The sequence below is a fragment of the Rhinoderma darwinii genome, chromosome 2 (genome assembly GCF_050947455.1).
Source record: "Rhinoderma darwinii isolate aRhiDar2 chromosome 2, aRhiDar2.hap1, whole genome shotgun sequence".
Taxonomy (NCBI): domain Eukaryota; kingdom Metazoa; phylum Chordata; class Amphibia; order Anura; family Rhinodermatidae; genus Rhinoderma; species Rhinoderma darwinii.
The window spans coordinates 479,529,209-479,554,293 of record NC_134688.1 but is presented as its reverse complement, the minus strand read 5'-3'; the positions used below and the strand labels follow the sequence as shown (position 1 = coordinate 479,554,293).

Below are 25,085 nucleotides of genomic sequence, written 5' to 3'. Positions count from 1 at the left end.
GCAGTGTGGTCAGGAGGCAGTGTAGACATGTGCAGTGCAGTCAGAAGGCAGTGTGGACATGCGCAGTGTGGTCAGGAGGCAGTGTAGACATGCGCAGTGTGGTCAGGAGGCAGTGTAGACATGTGCAGTGCGGTCAGAAGGCAGTGTGGACATGCGCAGTGTGGTCAGGAGGCAGTGTAGACATGGGCAGTGTGGTCAGGAGGCAGTGTGGTCAGGAGGCAATGTGGACATGTGCAGTTTGGTCAGGTAGAAAAGATCAGTTGTGTAGTATTCAGATGATTTGATAAGTGTCTTGTGTTTTGCGCAGGAATGGCCCATAACTGGCGGCATCTGGAACCTGGGAACCACAGCCTACCCTGAGATTATTGTTACCGGGTATGAATGTGATCTTGCTTCTTTTCAGAAAGTCAAAACACAGACAAGCAGCAGGTTACCCGGCAGTCATTTAATTGGTCAATCAACTAAGAGGGGTGTAAATACCCAACGATGAATACATATTTATATAACTCAAAGTGTATCTCAAACTTTACAACCAATTGTTTTCTTTTTATTATTGCTGCAATGCATCTAAAATGAAAAATTAAGCAACTTTGCAAATAGTCCTGCCATATTGTGTATACAGCTCCTATGCAGAACTATGTGTCCCCATGGTAACTGACCACAAACAAACCCTGTGTGTATTCTGATCCCACAGCCATACTCTCTTCCACCAGTCTCCTAATTCTTACTAACCTACATTTGGAAGATTAGCAAGAAATAGGGGACAGATAGTTGGAAATAGGACTGCAAAATCAGACTACACAGGGTTTGTATGTAGTCTGTTACCATGGAGACACAGTTCTGCATTGGAGCTGTATGCACAAATTAAGTGGAGGGGTTTTTTTTTTGTTTTTTTTATCAAGCCTAGTTACAAAGTTGCTTCATTTTTCCTTTGAGATGCCCTGGAACAATAAAAAATGTGTGAAGTTGGAGATAAACATTGTTTGTTCATTGAAAGCTCGTCCCGCCTCCGCAGAAGCTTCCAGATGTTCAAAGTTAAACTTCTAATATTTTTACATCATCAAATACTGATATACAGAAGGAAGACACCCCAAAAAAAGGCTTCAACTATAATGATGACATCACAAACAGTGGGTGGTGTTAAATGCCTGGAAAAATGAATGAGAAATAAGGATGGTCCATGTGTTGTGTGACCCGTTGTGTTGTATATACCTGGCTACTACTATGTCACGTTATGTATTTGGGTTGTCATGGGGATTACCTGGGAAAGTGAACGCGGATCTTATAGGGCCAGTCCAGTCTTCTGTAAATCAAGCTGAATTATTGCATAAGGAAATGTTCCGCAGCTTCCTAATATCATTTTCAATTCGTCACCGTTTTCAAGATCTCTGCTTGCTGTTAGTACATGGGAATATTCTTCTATGCATGAAGAGGATGAAAACCTGTACAGACCTAATACTTCTCACAGCTGAGGGTTTCTTTCTTAGGGTATGTTCACACGGCGGGGGTCCGTAACGGCTGAAATTACGGGGATGTTTCAGCCTGAAAACATCCCCGTAATTTCAGCCGTACCGGCATGTGCAGGCGCTTGAACGCCGCGTCAATTACGGCCGTAATTAGCGCTGCTATTCATTGGAGTCAATGAATAGCGGCTCCAATTACGGCCAAAGAAGTGACAGGTCACTTCTTTGACGCGGGCGTCTAGTTACGCGCCGTCATTTGACAGCGGCGAGTAAATATACGCCTCGTGTGAACAGACAAACGTCTGCCCATTGCTTTCAATGGGCAGATGTTTGTCAGCGCTATTGAGGCGCTATTTTCGGGCGTAATTCGGGGCAAAAACGCCCGATTTACGTCCGTAAATAGGCCGTGTGAACATACCCTTACAATTATATCCAGTCCAGATAATTCTCTGCGCTGCACAGTGTGGAGTCCAGACAGATATACGTATTACCTGCACTGATACATTGTAACAATCTCTTCAGGACAGTAGAGCGATGTGTACTGCTGATGTGTTTAGCTCATAGGGGATTGCCTGGTATGGATACAATTATAACAAACCCTCAGCTGTGAGAAATATTAGGTCAAGACGGGGGTTTCAGCCTCTGAATATAAATTGTAATATTTGCTGACAGCAAGCAGAGATCTGGAGAATACTTAGATACACAAATTATAGAATAGAAAGTTGCAGTACTTTTCATTACATGATGATTAAGCTTTATTTTGCAGGGGGAAAAAATGGAAAATTCCTTTAATTAAGGGTAACTAATCCTGACATTGGTGGTCGTATTGATCATGATTTCTGTATTGTTATTACAGTCCAGGCAGCAGCGCCGCCTCTGTAGACCGCTGCACTTACTGACGTCTCCTTCTTTGTATTCACAGACACGCGGACGGTTCTGTTAAATTCTGGGACGCCTCAGCCAGTAAGTGTCAGCGCTTCTTTCCTCCATTGTCCTGAAGAAGGTAAATGTCATGTGACGTGTAACCCCCGAGCTCCTGTGCACTCACAATAAAACCCCAATCCTCTGTTTATAAGGCTTAACCCACATAAAGAGAAGTGCTGCACCATTACAATAGATCTGCTTTCTGTCAGTGGATTGGAACATTCTTCATTACATCCAGTGTTACCCCTCTCTTTTTTTATGGCTTCATTCAGATGAACGTAGCCAACCTCGGACGTGAAAAACTGCAGTTGGAGGTGCACCCATGCAGGACGCGTTATCACGCATTTCCCATAGACTAGAGGGGAGGGATGAATGAAGCACAAAAAAATAGGACATGACATTTGCACGCTCCGTTGAAACAACGGTCGTGTGAACGGCCCCAGTGAAGTACATGAGTCCATGTCACAGCCGTCACACACACTACACATACGCTGGTCTGAATGAGCCCTTAGAGTTCTGCACCTGTGATAGTCATGATCAGGATGATCAACAAAATGTTTCCAGTCTTTGACAGCATGCAGAGATCTTAAAACACTCTATATGAGAAAGTTGCAGAACTTCTGCTATACAATAATTAAAGGGGTTGTATTTTAGAGCTAATCCTTCTAATATTACAGGCACCAGGGCGATCAGCCTTGTCCAGGCAGACATTTCACCTGTAGGGGACATGAAGTATTACATGGACTGACCGTCATCTGAATGGTAGTCCATGTAATGCATAAAGGGCAGGAGTCCGCCAAAACCGGGGGGTGCTGAACGGGGGACTATGACGTCTACATCTTCTAATAGGGGACATGGACAGGGGTTGTCTTCATAAATCAATCCCTATAAGCTTTATTTACATAATACATAGCAAATTGCAGCCTTTAGGGTAGTGATCAGGTAACATTGCAGCAGCTAATCCCCCATGATGTATTGTTAGCGGCAGTGGGGGGCAGTGAATGACTGTCAGCCGGCCAGCATGGTAAGAAGGTTCATGTGTCCGCCGTCCTACCCCTGCACTGCGGTGACTAAGTGTCTTGTGTCTGTAGAGCTGCAGCAGCTGACCCCTCCTCGAGCTGCAGCAGCTGACCCCCTCCTCGAGCTGCAGCAGCTGACCCCTCCTCGAGCTGCAGCAGCTGACCCCCTCCTCGAGCTGCAGCAGCTGACCCCTCCTCGAGCTGCAGCAGCTGACCCCTCCTCGAGCTGCAGCAGCTGACCCCTCCTCGAGCTGCAGCAGCTGACCCCCTCCTCGAGCTGCAGCAGCTGACCCCTCCTCGAGCTGCAGCAGCTGACCCCTCCTCGAGCTGCAGCAGCTGACCCCTCCTCGAGCTGCAGCAGCTGACCCCCTCCTCGAGCTGCAGCAGCTGACCCCTCCTCGAGCTGCAGCAGCTGACCCCTCCTCGAGCTGCAGCAGCTGACCCCTCCTCGAGCTGCGTTCACATGGACTGTGTTATTTGCAAAACTCCATTTAATATTGAGATTTTTGCAACTTTTTTGTATTATAAAGTGATTTCTCTGCCGTAGGAATAACCTAAAGCCTCTGACTATAAAGCAGAATCTGTCACAGGACCCCCCATCTACCTTTCTAATAGTGATGTCCTCAGACACCAGGGCCCCTGACTGCCACCTCTGCACCCCCATAGCCTCCCTCGCCCCTGATCTCTGGGGTTGTATGAAGGGCACACTCCGCTGTCAGACATCCGCACTGCAGAGACACGATCTCCCCTCACAAACGCTGCGTCTATTACTGATGAAATTGAACTTGATCTTCTGTAAAAAAATAATGACTGAAGGAAAGACTGCGGAGAAATTGTTCCATGCGAGCGGAGCGTGCGGCCAGTCCTCGGTCAGGTTACAGCTTGTGCCGGGAGACTTCACTTCATCTGGAGCAGCTTCTCGGAGCACAAATCACTTCCACACAATGAACTTCCCGCTGATCCACAGCTCCAAATATAAACTCAGCAGAGGTGACAAATGTCACAGACCTCTGTAAAGCGCGGCTCATTCCGCTCCACGCATCATTTATTCCATTGTTTGGGGGGAATTAAATCTTCTCGGTTCACAGGATATTTTACATGTTCGTTGTCTGAGTCAGAGAAGAGAACTGATCATGTAACTGAGCGCTGCCTGCACATTTAACGTACGGCGCGCTCCTCGCAGGACGGCCCCCTCCACGTTTACCCGAACCTTCCCTGTGAGGCTCAGAACGTACACATTAGGGACTCCCATACATACAAACTCCACTGTATTTGGAAGACCTTTTTAAAAGTACCATTAGCGCCAAACATGTGCCTAATATTTGCAAGAGATTATATCAAAATTGCCATTAAAATTTCTCCTGGGCGTTAGGAAGCTGAGACCGGGGCTGCCATACCCGACATACAGCAGCCCATATCTCTGCTTGCTTCATCTCTGTGCTGATGACTTCGCCCCATGACCTAGACCTCTCTGTTTGACTTAAGGCGCCTGAATTACATCACAATATTGATAAATCACCACAAATCCGTCGCAATTGTACGCATTATTGAAGGGTGTAAAGGCGTCCTTATATTGAGCTGACTCCAAACACAGATGTTGGGTGGAGTTGCACATTAATCGGATAATGATTTAAACGTGACATTGTCCATGATACAAGAGTCGGTAACACACGAGGAGCTTTGTATGAGAACATTACCTATGATGAATACGGAGGCCGCTGTGTCTCCAGTCTCTATAGGTAACATATGGAGGCTCTACAGCCGCAGAAAGTGGGACTTGTAGGCGAGGTGTCATATTTTATGAGGATGCTAGGAAAATAAAACATATAAACTTGGATGGACACACAGGTGCTGGGATCATTACAGTATGTGTATCAGAGCCGTGTCTTCTAATGATCGCTGCACCTGTGTGTCCATCACATGACCCTGTAACGATCAGTGCACCTGTGTGACCATTATATGACCCTGTAACGAGGCCTGCACCTGTGTGTCCATCATATGACCCTGTAACGAGCCGTGCACCTGTGTGTCCATCATATGACCCTGTAACGAGCCGTGACCCTGTAACGAGCCCTGCACCTGTGTGTCCATCACATGACCCTGTAACGATCCCAGCACCTGTGTGTCCATCACATGACCCTGTAACGAGCCCTGCACCTGTGTGTCCATCATATGACCCTGTAACGAGCCGTGCACCTGTGTGTCCATCATATGACCCTGTAATGAGCCGTGCACCTGTGTCCATCATATGACCCTGTAATGAGCCGTGCACCTGTGTGTCCATCATATGACCCTGTAACGAGCCGTGACCCTGTAACGAGGCCTGCACCTGTGTGTCCATCATATGACCCTGTAACGAGCCGTGCACCTGTGTGTCCATCATATGACCCTGTAACGAGCCGTGACCCTGTAACGAGCCCTGCACCTGTGTGTCCATCACATGACCCTGTAACGATCCCAGCACCTGTGTGTCCATCACATGACCCTGTAACGAGCCGTGCACCTGTGTGTCCATAATATGACCCTGTAACGATCCCATCACCTGTGTGTCCATCACATGACCCTGTAACGAGCCGTGCACCTGTGTGTCCATCATATGACCCTGTAACGAACCGTGACCCTGTAACGAGCCCTGCACCTGTGTGTCCATCACATGACCCTGTAACGATCCCATCCCCTGTGTCCATCACATGACCCTGTAACGAGCCTAGCACCTGTTTGTCCATAATATGACCCTGTAACGATCCCATCACCTGTGTGTCCATCACATGACCCTGTAACGAGCCGTGCACCTGTGTCCATCACATGACCCTGTAACGAGCCGTGCACCTGTGTGTCCATCACATGACCCTGTAACGAACCGTACACCTGTGTGTCCATTACATGACCCTGTAACGATCCCAGCACCTGTGTGTCCATCACATGACCATGGACAGAATCTTATCCACTGGAAGTGAACAATTAATGTTCCTACTGAATAACAACAAGCAGAGATCTTGAAAACTGTGGGGAATTAATACAGAAATTATATTGGAAAATTATGTAACTTTTAATTAGACAAAACATAACATTAATTTGCTGAAACCGGACGACCCCTTTAATACAACTCCCCCATAGATCGTCTCTCGCCCTGGAGGACCTGTCCTGTACTACACAGGCAACACATTGATGTGAATGGACACTGTGTAATACTTAATTTTCCCTGTGGTGGCGCTGCAGGGAAAATGAACACTTACTGGCAGGTTTCTCCACAGGTTACAGCTGATCACTGGCGGTCCCAGCAGGGGGGGCTGTCATGGCGGCCACTCCCCGCCGTTCTATAGTTACCTGCTCCCGGCGTCCTCTCCCTCTTGGCCGGTCCAGATCCTATACTCCCTATTGAGTTTGCACTATGCCTGTTTACGTTGCACATCACTAAGGGAGTCTTCTCTGGGGGTAGCGACCTGGGGTTCCCCTATATAGGGGTTAAAGGGTGAAAACCCAGGGGTTCCCTTAAACTCGGCTCCCCGGTTTAGCCCTACGTCAAATGCCTTGGTGACAAAGGTGGTTTACACCGTTCTCTGCTGGCCCCGTGACGGGCTCTGTGACAGGGGCACCCTGTGATCTGCTTACTGTCAAGGGACCCTTCTACCAAGTAGGGATTGGACAAAGCGGAGAGTTCCTTTAACATACGGCCTTGTTCACACGGTGCTCAAAAAAAACGGACGTGTAAAGCGCTTTTTAAAATAAAGGCGTTTTTGTCGTGTTTGTAGATGCGTTTTTTTGGTTCGTAATTAGGACTCCCATTGACTATGGGAATTAGCCACGTTTTCGGCAGCAAGAATTGACCTGGCGCTTTTTTTTTACACGATGTGTTTTTCCATTGATGTCAATAAGAAGCTCAAAGCATGCGTTTAAAACGCATCAAATACACGCCGTGTGAACAAGGCCTATAGATACATATCATTTACAGATGAATACGCACCGTACACCCAGAGTATTGATCATCAGACGCCCTTCCCCCCAGTCCTATAGATAAATCCCGCTGTGATTGCCACTAAACCCAGCGGAGCTGAATATACATCCGAGTGAAGGTGGAGAAGACCGTTTGGTTCAGGTGTCCAAGAACCTCTTTCCTATTATTTGTAGAGCAGAGAATTGCAGGATTTCTACCATGAAGGCCGAGACCCGAGGATCGGAAGAACAGAACAGTGGGGGAGGGGCACCTGTGATATTTACTTTGATCCTATGTATATCATGTACTGCTCATCTTCAGTGTCCGAGTCATTTTCCGGCTCCGCATTGTGCTACAGACATAACAGCGTCAGCCTTGTTGTGATGTTTTCCAGCCGGCCTCCAGATGTTATATAAACTCAAGACATCCAAAGTGTTTGAGAAGCAGAAGCCCGGGGAAGGGAAGCAGACGGCGGAAATAGTGGAGGACGACCCCTTTGCCGTCCAGATGATGTCCTGGTGTCCGGAAAGCAGAATCTTCTGTGTAGCCGGGGTGTCGGCCTACGTCATAATCTACCGATTCAGCAAACACGAGGTGGTAACGGAGATAGCGGTAAGTGTTCACAAATATATACCCCGCATATACCATGTTCTGCCTTCATCCCTTGGTAATATATAATTGGGGTCAGTTGTTGCCATGACCCCTGTAGAAGGTTACAGGCCTCATGTTTCTCGTGAGTTCAGCCCTCGAGGAGCCGTTTTTACCCCCAATTTTTTATGACTGTATAAGAAAGTGGTCGGAAAGTCCCGCCAAATTAATTCCGCTATATCACCGATCTGTTATTTGATAGAAGAACCCTGGAGCCAAGTGGCTGATAACATAAAACCATAGCCTACCAACCCCTCCACAGCCAATGATATGTGTACGCAGTGCAGGGACTAGACATCTACCAACCCCTCCACAGCCAATGATATGTGTACGCAGTGCAGGGACTAGACATCTACCAACCCCTCCACAGCCAATGATATGTGTACGCAGTGCAGGGACTAGACATCTACCAACCCCTCCACAGCCAATGATATGTGTACGCAGTGCAGGGACTAGACATCTACCAACCCCTCCACAGCCAATGATATGTGTACGCAGTGCAGGGACTAGACATCTACCAACCCCTCCACAGCCAATGATATGTGTACGCAGTGCAGGGACTAGACATCTACCAACCCCTCCACAGCCAATGATATGTGTACGCAGTGCAGGGACTAGACATCTACCAACCCCTCCACAGCCAATGATATGTGTACGCAGTGCAGGGACTAGACACCTACCAACCCCTCCACAGCCAATGATATGTGTATGCAGTGCAGGGACTAGACATCTACCAACCCCTCCACAGCCAATGATATGTGTACGCAGTGCAGGGACTAGACACCTACCAACCCCTCCACAGCCAATGATATGTGTACGCAGTGCAGGGACTAGACACCTACCAACCCCTCCACAGCCAATGATATGTGTACGCAGTGCAGGGACTAGACACCTACCAACCCCTCCACAGCCAATGATATGTGTACGCAGTGCAGGGACTAGACACCTACCAACCCCTCCACAGCCAATGATATGTGTATGCAGTGCAGGGACTAGACACCTACCAACCCCTCCACAGCCAATGATATGTGTATGCAGTGCAGGGACTAGACACCTACCAACCCCTCCACAGCCAATGATATGTGTACGCAGTGCAGGGACTAGACACCTACCAACCCCTCCACAGCCAATGATATGTGTATGCAGTGCAGGGACTAGACACCTACCAACCCCTCCACAGCCAATGATATGTGTATGCAGTGCAGGGACTAGACACCTACCAACCCCTCCACAGCCAATGATATGTGTATGCAGTGCAGGGACTAGACACCTACCAACCCCTCCACAGCCAATGATATGTGTACGCAGTGCAGGGACTAGACACCTACCAACCCCTCCACAGCCAATGATATGTGTACGCAGTGCAGGGACTAGACATCTACCAACCCCTCCACAGCCAATGATATGTGTATGCAGTGCAGGGACTAGACACTTACCAACCCCTCCACAGCCAATGATTTGTGTACGCAGTGCAGGGACTAGACATCTACCAACCCCTCCACAGCCAATGATATGTGTATGCAGTGCAGGGACTAGACACCTACCAACCCCTCCACAGCCAATGATATGTGTACGCAGTGCAGGGACTAGACACCTACCAACCCCTCCACAGCCAATGATATGTGTACGCAGTGCAGGGACTAGACATCTACCAACCCCTCCACAGCCAATGATATGTGTATGCAGTGCAGGGACTAGACACTTACCAACCCCTCCACAGCCAATGATATGTGTACGCAGTGCAGGGACTAGACATCTACCAACCCCTCCACAGTCAATGATATGTGTACGCAGTGCAGGGACTAGACATCTACCAACCCCTCCACAGCCAATGATATGTGTACGCAGTGCAGGGACTAGACATCTACCAACCCCTCCACAGCCAATGATATGTGTACGCAGTGCAGGGACTAGACACCTACCAACCCCTCCACAGCCAATGATATGTGTACGCAGTGCAGGGACTAGACACCTACCAACCCCTCCACAGCCAATGATATGTGTACGCAGTGCAGGGACTAGACATCTACCAACCCCTCCACAGCCAATGATATGTGTACGCAGTGCAGGGACTAGACATCTACCAACCCCTCCACAGCCAATGATATGTGTACGCAGTGCAGGGACTAGACATCTACCAACCCCTCCACAGCCAATGATATGTGTACGCAGTGCAGGGACTAGACACCTACCAACCCCTCCACAGCCAATGATATGTGTACGCAGTGCAGGGACTAGACACCTACCAACCCCTCCACAGCCAATGATATGTGTACGCAGTGCAGGGACTAGACACCTACCAACCCCTCCACAGCCAATGATATGTGTACGCAGTGCAGGGACTAGACACCTACCAACCTTTTACTGCCGGTGAATGAATTAGAACTGAATATAAGTAAGAAGAATGAGTTTCCTGCGCTCGTACTTTGTAGACAACGTCTGGATATAGTTCCTGTGTTTCACTCTGATGTGATTCATCTTTTTGTTTCCTGTAAGTCCCTAGAAGTTCGGCTGCAGTACGAGGTTGAGGACATCATGACCCCCGATCCAGACAGCGTCTCTCCATTCCCTGAACCCACAAGTCAACCCCTGTCCTCGAAGAGCCGAAACCTGGCAGGCAGCGCCAACACTGTGACGTGTGAGGGGCCCCTGAGGGACAGTATACCTTGTCTGAGGTGAGACCCCTTCACGCGATCTGCAGATCCCCTCAGGCCTTCTGCTTAGTTCTGTGCATTTTCCACATAGACTTCTCAACATGAGTATATATAAACCAAAATAGTGTCGCCAGACAATAGGAACAGACGCCATATTTGCCAGTGCTGTAACTGGTAAGAACCCTCACGTATAGTGATGGCTGCATCTCCTTTCCTCCACACGCACCGAATGTCCCCCGGTCCTTTGAAAAGTTCTTAAAGTGAATAAATCATCTGCCAGTTCTTTGCACTGACCTTTTGTAGCTGTGACTAGACGCTCCGTGTCAGATATTAGGGGAAGTTACTGGGGTCACTGGCGTTACTGGGGGCCCATCAAATGTTACTGCGAACATTGTTGTGATTGTTAATGGGGGAACTGAGGCTATAACTGGAAGTATTTTGATTGTTATGGGGGCACTGTGACACTAAAGAAATTTGCCAGCCTGCTGCATTTACGTGACTTTCAAATATGGAGGTGCGGTGTGTGGGCATTGGAATACATCGCTCTGTGCCGGCTGTAGGAGCTTTATTGTGGTGAAGAGTCCGTTGCTGTGACGTGGGGGTGTTATTTAGTCCCCCCCCCTCAGCTAGTTTGGAGCAGATTACCGTTTGTGATGACGTTGTGTGATCGTCTGGGATTGCGCTGGCAGAGGATCTTATATGTAGAGATTACAGTCATTGGCAGGGCACAAGAGGCGGCACATAGTGGCCTAATAACGGCGGCGCTGGCAGCGAGCGAGCCCTGAAAGCTGTAATTTAGGAGCAATTACATTATTATTCAGAGCTGCGGCCTCGTGTAGCCCTAATTATCGACATTCAGCGGTGCTCAATTTGTTGAAACAACAACTCATTTTCTCTCATTTTAGGTTAGAAGAACCATTTTTTCTGTTGATTTTCTACATAAATCTGTTTAGAACTTATTCCAGGCAGTGTAGCTGCATTAATGTCGCGCTTCGCTAGAGAGGGCGCAGGCTATACGAGGGATATATGAGTACGTTACACTGCATCACTCCCATCGTGAGCGGAAGAACTGGGGATAAGACTTTGCTTTTATCCAGAGGCTAAAGACCAGTCCTGGTTTAATCCTGCTCGCACAGGTGCAGGGTTTGTCACAGTGTATCAGAGCGTTCTCTTCTAACAAGACTTAGACATAATCCGGATGGGTTTCTAGCCTCTGGATGTAAACAAGAATGTTCCCATTCACTGACAACAAGCAGAGAGTGTAATTATTGCCTCCATGTGTTAAGCTGGCAATACCCATCAGAGAGTTATTGCCACCAGCTCCCCCATTACCATAAAATCCTCGTTCATATCTTTATAGAGCAGAGGATAAGTGGCTGCCAGACACTCCAGGCACCGCACATCTCACAGGGTGGAACGGTCAAAGAGTCAAAGTATTACACACAGCACCCAATGAATGAAAGGCCAGTACATGGATGCCCTAGAATCTCCTCCAGAGGGAGAGCCGCTGCGGCTGATGGGGGCCCGGGAAGGGGGACTTTTGGTCAGCAACTCATCTGTGCCCCAAGGGGAAGATTTATCTCGATTTGGTTTTGTATTCTCCTTTAAAGTGCAGCTAAACGTTTGACAAACTTCTGACAAGTCATAAGTTTTGATTGGTGGGTGTCCGAGCACCGAGACCCCCACCCATCGCTAGAACGAGCAGCTGAAGCGCTGAGCCGCTCCGTGTCTATTCAGCTTGTTCCGGAAATAAGTGTATCGGCGTACAGACTCAATAGGAAGTCTATGAGCCGGCTCTCCGATACATCGGCTTTCCAGAAAAAGCCGAACAGACACGAAGCGGCTCAACGTTTCAGTAGCTCGTTCTAGCGATGGGTGGGGGTCTCCGTGCTCGGACCCCCACCAGTCCACTCTTCTGACTTGTGACTATGACATGTCAGAAGTTTGTCAGATGTTTAGCTGCACTTTAGGCCTCATTTACACGAGCGTAATATTCGTGTCGTACGCACCTATATTACTCTATGGGGCAGTGCAGACGATGCGTGAATTCTGCGCAGAGCGAGTGTGTTGCGTAAAACTCACGACATGTTCTATAATCGTGCGTTTTTCGCGCATCACGCACCCATTGAAGTCAATGGGTGCGTGAAAACCACGCATGCCGCACGGAAGCACTTCCGTGCGAACTGCGTGATTCGCGCAAGAGCTGTCAAAAGGATGAATGTAAACAGAAAAGCACCACGTGCTACAAACATCCAAACGGAGTGTCAAATTAGAGATGAGCGCACCGAACTTCACCGGGTTCGGCCGAACTCGTTTTGACTGAACCCGACAAAAAATGTTCGGGTACGTGACGTCAGGAGACAGTCACTGTCCACGGTGCTGAAAGAGTTAAACTGGTTCAGCACCATGGACAGTGACTTCCGATCACAATATACATATACGTGTAAAAAAAACAAGAGGTTCTGACTTACCGATAACTCCCGGCTTCTTCCTCCAGTCCGACCTCCTGGGATGACAATTCAGTCCAAGTGACAGCTGCAGCCAATCACAGGCCAAGCACAGGCTGCAGCGGTCTCATGGACTGCCGCGTCATCCTGAGAGGTGGGGCCGGATGACAAGAGAGGCGTGTCACCAAGACAACGGCCGGGAGACCGGACTGGGGGAAGCAGGAAGTTCTTGGTAAGTATGAAAGTCTTTTTTTATTCACAGGTTGGTGTATATTGTGTTCGGCATTCACTGTCGAGGGTGCTGAAAGAGTTACTGCCGATCAGTTAGCTCTTTCAGCACCTTGGACAGTGACGGGCGTCGACTAGCCTCATCTCTATGATGGCGGCTGCGCGAAAATCACGCAGCCGCGCATCATACACGGATGACACACGGAGCTGCCAAGTGCCTTTTGCGCACGCAAAACGCTGCGTTTTTTGCGCGCGCAAAACGCACACGCTCGTGTAAATCAGGCCTAAGTGGATAAATCATGGTTGGGGAGGGGCATTTTTCTTGAGGAGCGATCTCATAATCTTCAGACGGGCCCTCACCAATATGAACGCGTCTCAAGAGCCAACACAGCGTCCCAGGATTGTATGTTTCATGCCAGTCACCTGCAGCCGTTTACTTCTTCTATGGGTATGAGATGTGCAGTGATGGCAGATAATGAGACGGTTTTCTCCTCTCCTCAGTGTGAAGAGTCGGCCCGTGCGGATGCCTCCTGGATACCAGACAGAGCTCGTAGTCCAGCTTGTATGGATGGATGGAGAACCTCCGCAGCCGATCACCAGCCTGGCCATCAGCTCAGCCTATGGCCTGTGAGTAAAGACGGGAGGCTATATTATGTATGAAGAGACAGCAGCTATACGTGAGTGTTCACACACAGCAGATTGATTGCAGAATCTTCTATTCATCTGAATGGGGTTTGTAAAAATCCATGCTCCTGCCGCAGAGACCATTCCATTCAGAAAAACGGAATGGAGTTGCAGTCACAGAAATTTCTGCAACAAATCTGCTGTGTGTGAATTTACCCTAAGGGCTCGTCCACACGCTGCGGTATTGCCGTGTTTTTTCACACAGCAGAATACAGTAGCAGCTTAGTGGATGAGATTCAGCAAATCTCACCCACACGCTACATAAAAACTCCAAGCAGAAATTGCCCTGTGGTGCGTATATTTCGGACCCCAGCATGTCAATTCCTGCTGCGGAAAGTGGACAGAATTGTGGTAGAAATGGTGCGTTTTGCTGCAGCGGAATATCTGCGGTTTTCATGGAATTGCAGCACAAGTTTTCTGCAGCAGTTCCGTTGTGTGTGGACAAGCCCTAAAAGTAAAGCTAAAGCTCCACCAACTCCCCACAAACATCTCCACTCAGATCAACCGAGCTCGCATGTGCCATAGGAAGAGGGGGATAAACTGCTGCTTCTTGTGTCACCCGGACCCCCACATTACCCCGTACACAACACATTTTATTTATCGAACGTTTTGACAGCAGTTTAATATAAACTTTATGAAAAAATATGCTTATCATTCCTGTAACAAGTCAAACGGCCCCTAACAATCAGCAAATAGTGCACACCCCGACACACACAAGACATAAATATACACCCCGACACACACAACACATATAAATATACACCCCGACACACACAAGACATATAAATATACACTCCGACACACACAACACATAAATATACACTCCGATACACACAAGACATATAAATATACACCCCGACACACACAAGACATATAAATATACACCCCGACACACACAAGACATATAAATATACACCCCGACACACACAAGACATATAAATATACACCCCGACACACACAACACATAAATATACACCCCGACACACACAACACATATAAATATACACCCCGACACACACAAGACATATAAATATACACCCCGACACACACAACACATAAATATACACTCCGATACACACAAGACATATAAATATACACCCCGACACACACAAGACATATAAATATACACTCCGATACATGCACACAAATACACATACATAAGCACATACACAAACATTAATATACACATAATTACATACATGCACACAAATAAATACAGAAATGCCCACATAAATATACATACATATATATACAAATGAATGGACACACAGATAAATATACCCACATATAAATAAATACATGCTTACATAGTCACACACCCCCCTGTACACACCCATAAATAAATGCATACAAATATACACACATCTACATATGCACATACATATTTATACAGATAAAAATACAATATAACAGACACAAAAAATCCATACATACACTCATCTACACACACACACACACACACACACATACACACACACACATATACACACACACACACACACACACACACACATATACACACACACATACATACACACACACACACACACATATACACACACACATACATACACACACATACACACACACACACACACACACACATACATACACACACACACACACACACACATATACACACACACATACATACACACACATACACACACACACACACACACACACACATATACACACACACATACATACATACACACACACACACACACACATACACACACATACACACACACACACTTTATACATTTTACCACTTGATATTGGACTGGGTTCTTCTATCTCACTGTTGTACAGAACAGAGGAAGAGACAGTGGACACGTGATGAAATGTCACACAACCTATTGATAATATGAATATTCATGACCTCAGGTGATGACCTGCACCTGTAACATTTGCATTGTTTCAGAGTTGCCTTTGGAAACTGTAACGGCCTGGCTGTGATAGATTACATTCAGAAAACCATCCTTCTCAGCATGGGGACTGTGTATTTATATGGAGCCAGTGACCCGTACCAGAGACAGCCGCGCTCTCCCCGCAAGAGTAAGCAGTTCAGCACAGGTATGGGATGCATGGTCCGTGCTCGTCCTGCATGAGGTTATAGAATGGCATGATAAGTGTGTACCGCGCCCGCTGCGCTCACCAACCATCAATCATCTCAACCATGTGGAGTCTCTTACCTTTCATTAGTCTCCGCCAGGATCCCTACATGTCTCATGCCAATATTCTATTTACTGGAAATCTGATCTATAACAACTTTTATCAGAACTCTTCCTGTGCTCCATATGATGGGCAGAACCTACATATATTTAGGTTGTTGCCTAGAAACAGGAGATGCAAGAAGCAGGTGACCACACAACAGCCTCTAACCCCTGTGAAGACTGGAGATTTTCACCAGTTGGTACACAAAATGACTAAACAAAACCAGCACTGCTGCCCCTAGATCCCTCCAAGAAGAAGATTATAGATTTTTTATAGGTTTTTTTTATAGTGTTTTTTTGTGTAATGAGTTTCTCTACCTTTAAATGTGATCTACTGTACAGTCTATATATAGAATAAATCTCTATAAACAGTGGAGTCACTGTGTACATACAATACATTACTAATCCTGTACTGATCCTGAGTTACATCCTGTATTATACTCCAGAGCTGCACTCACTATTCTGCTGGTGGAGTCACTGTGTACATACATTACATTACTTATCCTGTACTGATCCTGAGTTACATCCTGTATTATACTCCAGAGCTGCACTCACTATTCTGCTGGTGGAATCACTGTGTACATACATTACATTACTTATGCTGTACTGATCCTGAGTTACATCCTGTATTATACTCCAGAGCTGCACTCACTATTCTGCTGGTGGAGTCACTGTGTACATACAATACATTACTAATCCTGTACTGATCCTGAGTTATATCCTGTATTATACTCCAGAGCTGCACTCACTATTCTGCTGGTGGAGTCACTGTGTACATACAATACATTACTAATCCTGTACTGATCCTGAGTTACATCCTGTATTATACTCCAGAGCTGCACTCACTATTCTGCTGGTGGAGTCACTGTATACATACATTACATTACTTATCCTGTACTGATCCTGAGTTACATCCTGTATTATACTCCAGAGCTGCACTCACTATTCTGCTGGTGGAGTCACTGTGTACATACATTACTTATCCTGTACTGATCCTGAGTTACATCCTGTATTATACTCCAGAGCTGCTCTCACTATTCTGCTGGTGGAGTCACTGTGTACATACATTACATTACTTATCCTGTACTGATCCTGAGTTACATCCTGTATTATACTCCAGAGCTGCGCTCACTATTCTGCTGGTGGAGTCACTGTGTACATACATTACATTACTTATCCTGTACTGATCCTGAGTTACATCCTGTATTATACTCCAGAGCTGCACTCACTATTCTGCTGGTGGAGTCACTGTGTACATACATTACATTACTAATCCTGTACTGATCCTGAGTTACATCCTGTATTATACTCCAGAGCTGCACTCACTATTCTGCTGGTGGAGTCACTGTGTACATACATTACATTACTTATCCTGTACTGATCCCGAGTTACATCCTGTATTATACTCCAGAGCTGCACTCACTATTCTGCTGGTGGAGTCACTGTGTACATACATGACATTACTTATCCTGTACTGATCCTGAGTTACATCATGTATTATACTCCACAGCTGCACTCACTATTCTGCTGGTGGAGTCACTGTGTACATTACATTACTTATCCTGTACTGATCCTGAGTTACATCCTGTATTATACTCCAGAGCTGCACTCACTATTCTGCTGGTGGAGTCGCTGTGTACATACATTACATTACTTATCCTGTACTGATCCTGAGTTACATCCTGTATTATACTCCAGAGCTGCACTCACTATTCTGCTGGTGGAGTCACTGTGTACATACATTACATTACTTATCCTGTACTGATCCTGAGTTACATCCTGTATTATACTCCAGAGCTGCACTCACTATTCTGCTGGTGGAGTCACTGTGTACATACATTACATTACTTATCCTGTACTGATCCTGAGTTACATCCTGTATTATACTCCAGAGCTGCACTCACTATTCTGCTGGTGGAGTCACTGTGTACATACATTACATTACTTATCCTGTAGTGATCCTGAGTTACATCCTGTATTATACTCCAGAGCTGCACTCACTATTCTGTTGGTTATTCAGTAGTGTGCTCACTGTTCACCAACCTATTTTCGACGTTCGGCACATGGAATAATCTACGTATGCATAGAAGGATTTGTTTAATAATATATATTTTTTTAAGATTTCACTACATCCCGCTCATTGTAAATAGTATTCATATATTTTTACCATTACCTGAAAAAATAAGGCCTCGTACAGCTACGTAGATTTTGATCAGTGGAAACGGTCTGATACATTTTATTACCTTTACTGATACATTGTTGCAAACCATTAGGACAGCAGAGAGATTTGTGGTGCTGTGTTTAGACTGGATATGATTGTAGTAAACGTTCAGCTGTATGAGCAGGACTAGGTCAGAACAGGTTTTCATCCTCTGAATGTAAACTAAAAATGTCCCAATGACTGACACCACGGCATGAAACCAATTCTGTTAAACGGTGCAGACCTTTTCATCATATAATGACTAAGCTGTATTTACAGAAGACTGGACTGGCCTTTAGTTGCAGGATATATTCAGAAGACGATTGGTGCTGGGCTCAGTTCTGTGCCGGATCTTGGCGACTTCTTACATTTTATTGTTGTTGCCGCTGATTAATCTGCGGTGATCTGGGCAGAGGTCATGGAGCAGATTTCCCCTCCAGCAGAACAGGCCAGGGATCTCTCGGCTGATCCTGCTTATATGCTGTTCATTGTAATCGGGATCACGAGGTCTCCGCTCCTCACATACATCCACACGTGCCTGCAGAGAAAGCCTTGGTGGTCCTCGCATCAGACCACCGCACGCTGCTCTCCAGCCATGAGAGCAAAATAAGCCGCCACATGTAACATGCCAGAAGCATAATGACTGCAGAACAGGCTGAGGAAGAATGAAGCCATCAGTCACACCCCGGGCGCCCTGACAATCAGAGACAGGCCTGATAACAGGAGGCTCATTACCTCCACAATGTCAGGAAACATCCCCCCAAATGTGAGACAGAGCAGGAAGCAGAACCTTCTCCTGATCTCATTTATCAGTAATGCACAGATAGCAGAAGCCAGGTCTATGTCACAGGCTCATCAGCGTATTGTCTCTAGACCTGAGGCCAATGAAGAGCAACATGTTCTGCAGCTGGATGTAGCTTATAAAGCAGACACTAAATAATATACACTGACCATATATAATGAGCAATATACACGGAGATATATACTGAGCCATATACACTGACCATATATACTGAGCAATATACACGGAGATATATACTGAGCCATATACACTGACCATATATACTGAGTAATATATACTGACCATATATACTGAGCGATATATAATGAGCAATATACACGGAGATATATACTGAGCCATATATACTGAGCCCTATACACTAACCATATATACTGAGTAATATATAGTGACCATATATACTGAGCAATATACACTGACCATACATACTGAGCTATATACACTGACCATATATACTGAGCATTATACACTGACCATATATACTGAGCAATATGCACTTACCATACATACTGAGCTATATACACTGACCATATATACTGAGCAATATATACTGAGCGATATACACTGACCATATATACTGAGCAATATACACTGACCATACATACTGAGCGATATACACTGACCATATATACTGAGCGATATATACTGACCATATATACTGAGCAATATACACTAACCATACATACTGAGCTATATACACTGACCATATATACTGAGCAATATGCACTGACCATACATACTGAGCTATATACACTGACCATATATACTGAGCGATATACACTAACCATATATACTGAGCAATATACACTGACCATATATACTGAGCGATATACACTGACCATATATACTGAGCAATATGCACTGACCATATATACTGAGCAATATACACGGAGATATATACTGACCATATATACTGAGCCATATACACTGACCATATATACTGAGTAATATATACTGACCATATATACTGAGCGATATACACTGACCATATATACTGAGCGATATACACTGACCATATATACTGAGCAATATACACTGACCATATATACTGAGCGATATACACTGACCATATATACTGAGCGATATATAATGAGCAATATACACTGACCATATATACTGAGCGATATACACTGACCATATATACTGAGCGATATACACTGACCATATATACTGAGCGATATACACTGACCATATATACTGAGCGATATACACTGACCACATATACTGAGCGATATACACTGACCATATATACTGAGCGATATACACTGACCATATATACTGAGCGATATATAATGAGCAATATACACTGACCATATATACTGAGCGATATACACTGACCATATATACTGAGCGATATACACTGACCACATATACTGAGCGATATACACTAACCATATATACTGAGCAATATACACTAACCATATATACTGAGCGATATACACTGACCATATATACTGAGCAATATACACTAACCATATATACTGACCATATATTCTGAGCGATATACACTGACCATATATACTGAGCGATATACACTAACCATATATACTGAGCAATATACACTAACCATATATACTGACCATATATTCTGAGCGATATACACTGACCATATATACTGAGCGATACACACTGACCATATATACTGAGCAATATACACTAACCATATATACTGAGTAATATATACTGAGCGATATACACTGATCATATATACTGAGCGATATACACTGACCATATATACTGAGTAATATATACTGACCATATATACTGACCATATATTCTGAGCAATAACACTAACCATATATACTGAGCAATATACACTAACCATATATACTGAGTAATATATACTGAATGATATACACTGACCATATATACTGAGCGATATACACTAACCATATATACTGAGCAATATACACTGACCATATATACTGAGCGATATACACTAACCATATATACTGAGCGATATACACTGACCATATATACTGAGCGATTTACACTAACCATATATACTGAGCGATATACACTAACCATATATACTGAGGGATATACACTGACCATATATATTGAGCAATATACACTAACCATATATACTGAGCGATATACACTAACCATATATACTGATCGATATATACTGAGCAATATACACTGAGTAATATACACCGAGCGATATACACTAACCATATATACTGAGCAATATACACTAACCATATATACTGAGCAATATACACTGCCCATATATACTGAGCGATATACACTGACCATATATACTGAGCAATATACACTGCCCATATATACTGAGAGATATACACTAACCATATATACTGAGCAATATACACTAACCATATATACTGAGCAATATACACTGACCATATATACTGAGCAATATACACTGACCATATATACTGAGCCATATACACTGACCATATATACTGAGCGATATACACTGACCATATATACTGAGCAATATATACTGAGCAATATACACTGATCATATATACTGAGCGATATACACTAACCATATATACTGAGCGATATACACTAACCATATATACTGAGCAATATACACTGACCATATATACTGAGCGATATACACTAACCATATATACTGAGCGATATACACTGACCATATATACTGAGCGATATACACTGACCATATATACTGAGCAATATACACTAACCATATATACTGAGCAATATACACTGACCATATATACTGAGCGATATACACTGACCATATATACTGAGCGATATACACTAACCATATATACTGAGCAATATACACTAACCATATATACTGAGCAATATACACTGACCATATATACTGAGCGATATACACTAACCATATATACTGAGCGATATACACTAACCATATATACTGAGCGATATACACTGACCATATATACTGAGCAATATACACTGACCATATATACTGAGCGATATACACTAACCATATATACTGAGCGATATACACTAACCATATATACTGAGCGATATACACTGACCATATATACTGAGCAATATACACTAACCATATATACTGACCATATATTCTGAGCAATATACACTGACCATATATACTGAGCAATATACACTGACCATATATACTGAGCAATATACACTGACCATATATACTGAGCGATATACACTAACCATATATACTGAGCAATATACACTAACCATATATACTGAGCGATATACACTGACCATATATACTGAGCGATGTACACTGACCATATATACTGAGCAATATACACTGACCATATATACTGAGCGATATACACTAACCATATATACTGAGCGATATACACTGACCATATATACTGAGCGATATACACTAACCATATATACTGAGCAATATACACTAACCATATATACTGAGCAATATACACTGCCCATATATACTGAGCGATATACACTGACCATATATACTGAGCAATATACACTGCCCATATATACTGAGAGATATACACTAACCATATATACTGAGCAATATACACTGACCATATATACTGAGCAATATACACTAACCATATATACTGAGCGATATACACTAACCATATATTCTGAGCAATATACACTGACCATATATACTGAGCAATATACACTAACCATATATACTGAGCGATATACACTAACCATATATACTGAGCAATATACACTGACCATATATACTGAGCGATATACACTAACCATATATACTGAGCGATATACACTGACCATATATACTGAGCCATATATAATGAGCAATATACACTAACCATATATACTGAGCGATATACACTGACCATATATACTGAGCAATATACACTAACCATATATACTGAGTAATGTGCACTGACCATATATACTGAGCGATATACACTGACCATATATACTGAGCGATATACACTGACCATATATACTGAGCGATATACACTAACCATATATACTGAGCGATATACACTGACCATATATACTGAGCAATATACACTAACCATATATACTGAGTAATGTGCACTGAGCCATATAAACTTAGTAATATACACTGAGCAATATGCACTGAGAGATGTACACTGAGCGATATACACTAACCATCTATAGCTCTGGAGTATAATACAGGATATAACTCAGGATCAGTACAGGATAAGTAATGTAATGTATGTACACAGTGACTCCACCAGCAGAATAGTGAGTGCAGCTCTGGAGTATAATACAGGATGTAACTCAGGATCAGTACAGGATAAGTAATGTAATGTATGTACACAGTCACTCCACCAGCAGATTAGTGAGTGCAGCTCTGGAGTATAATACAGGATATAACTCAGGATCAATACAGGATAAGTAATGTATGTACACAGTGACTCCACCAGCAGAATAGTGAGTGCAGCTCTGGAGTATAATACAGGATGTAACTCAGGATCAGTACAGGATAAGTAATGTAATGAATGTACACAGTGACTCTACCAGCAGAATAGTGAGTACAGCTCTGGAGTATAATACAGGATGTAACTCAGGATCAGTACAGGAGAAGTAATGTATATACACAGTGACTCCACCAGCAGAATAGTGAGTGCAGCTCTGGAGTATAATACAGGATGTAACACAGGATAAGTAATGTAATGTATGTACACCGTGACTCCACCAGCAGAATAGTGAGTGCAGCTCTGGAGTATAATACAGAATGTAACTCAGGATCAGTACAGGATAAGTAATGTATGTACACAGTGACTCCACCAGCAGAATAGTAAGTGCAGCTCTGGAGTATAATACAGGATATAACTCAGGATCAGTGCAGGATAAGTAATGTAATGTATGTACACAGTGACTCCACCAGCAGAATAGTAAGTGCAGCTCTGGAGTATAATACAGGATATAACTCAGGATCAGTACAGGATAAGTAATGTCATGTATGTACACAGTGACTCCACCAGCAGAATAGTGAGTGCAGCTCTGGAGTATCATACAGGATGTAACTCAGGATCAGTACAGGATAAGTAATGTAATGTATGTACACAGTGACTCCACCAGCAGAATAGTAAGTGCAGCTCTGGAGTATAATACAGGATATAACTCAGGATCAGTACAGGATAAGTAATGTAATGTATGTACACAGTGACTCCACCAGCAGAATAGTAAGTGCAGCTCTGGAGTATAATACAGGATATAACTCAAGATCAGTACAGGATAAGTAATGTAATGTACACAGAGACTCCACCAGCAGAATAGTGAGCGTAGCTCTGGAGTATAATACAGGATATAACTCAGGATCAGTACAGGATAAGTAATGTAATGTGTGTACACAGTGACTCCACCAGCAGAATAGTGAGTGCAGCTCTGGAGTATAATACAGGATGTAACTCAGGATCAGTACAGGATAAGTAATGTAATGTATGTACACAGTGACTCCACCAGCAGAATAGTGAGTGCAGCTCTGGAGTATAATACAGGATGTAACTCAGGATCAGTACAGGATAAGTAATGTAATGTGTGTACACAGTGACTCCACCAGCAGAATAGTGAGTGCAGCTCTGGAGTATAATACAGGATGTAACTCCGGATCAGTACAGGATAAGTAATGTAATGTGTGTACACAGTGACTCCATCAGCAGAATAGTGAGTACAGCTCTGGAGTATAATACAGGATATAACTCAGGATCAGTACAGGATAAGTAATGTAATGTATGTACACAGTGACTCCACCAGCAGAATAGTGAGTGCAGCTCTGGAGTATAATACAGGATGTAACTCAGGATCAGTACAGGATAGTAATGTAATGTATGTACACAGTGACTCCACCAGCAGAATAGTGAGTGCAGCTCTGGAGTATAATACAGAATGTAACTCAGGATCAGTACAGGATAAGTAATGTATGTACACAGTGACTCCACCA

At 44.3% G+C, this 25,085-nt stretch overlaps 1 protein-coding gene across 8 annotated transcripts in view; it reads left to right on the top strand.

Annotated features, from left to right (window-relative positions):
- Positions 1-25,085, top strand: part of STXBP5L (syntaxin binding protein 5L) — a 310,211-nt gene that overhangs the window by 213,133 nt on the left and 71,993 nt on the right. For all 8 annotated transcript variants that reach the window (XM_075854716.1, XM_075854714.1, XM_075854718.1 and 5 more), the window contains exons 13-18: positions 308-375; positions 2,386-2,426; positions 7,735-7,952; positions 10,485-10,663; positions 13,819-13,944; positions 15,929-16,080. In XM_075854716.1, the coding sequence (XP_075710831.1) occupies positions 308-375; positions 2,386-2,426; positions 7,735-7,952; positions 10,485-10,663; positions 13,819-13,944; positions 15,929-16,080 (784 nt within the window). The remainder of the gene's footprint in view (positions 1-307; positions 376-2,385; positions 2,427-7,734; positions 7,953-10,484; positions 10,664-13,818; positions 13,945-15,928; positions 16,081-25,085) is intronic.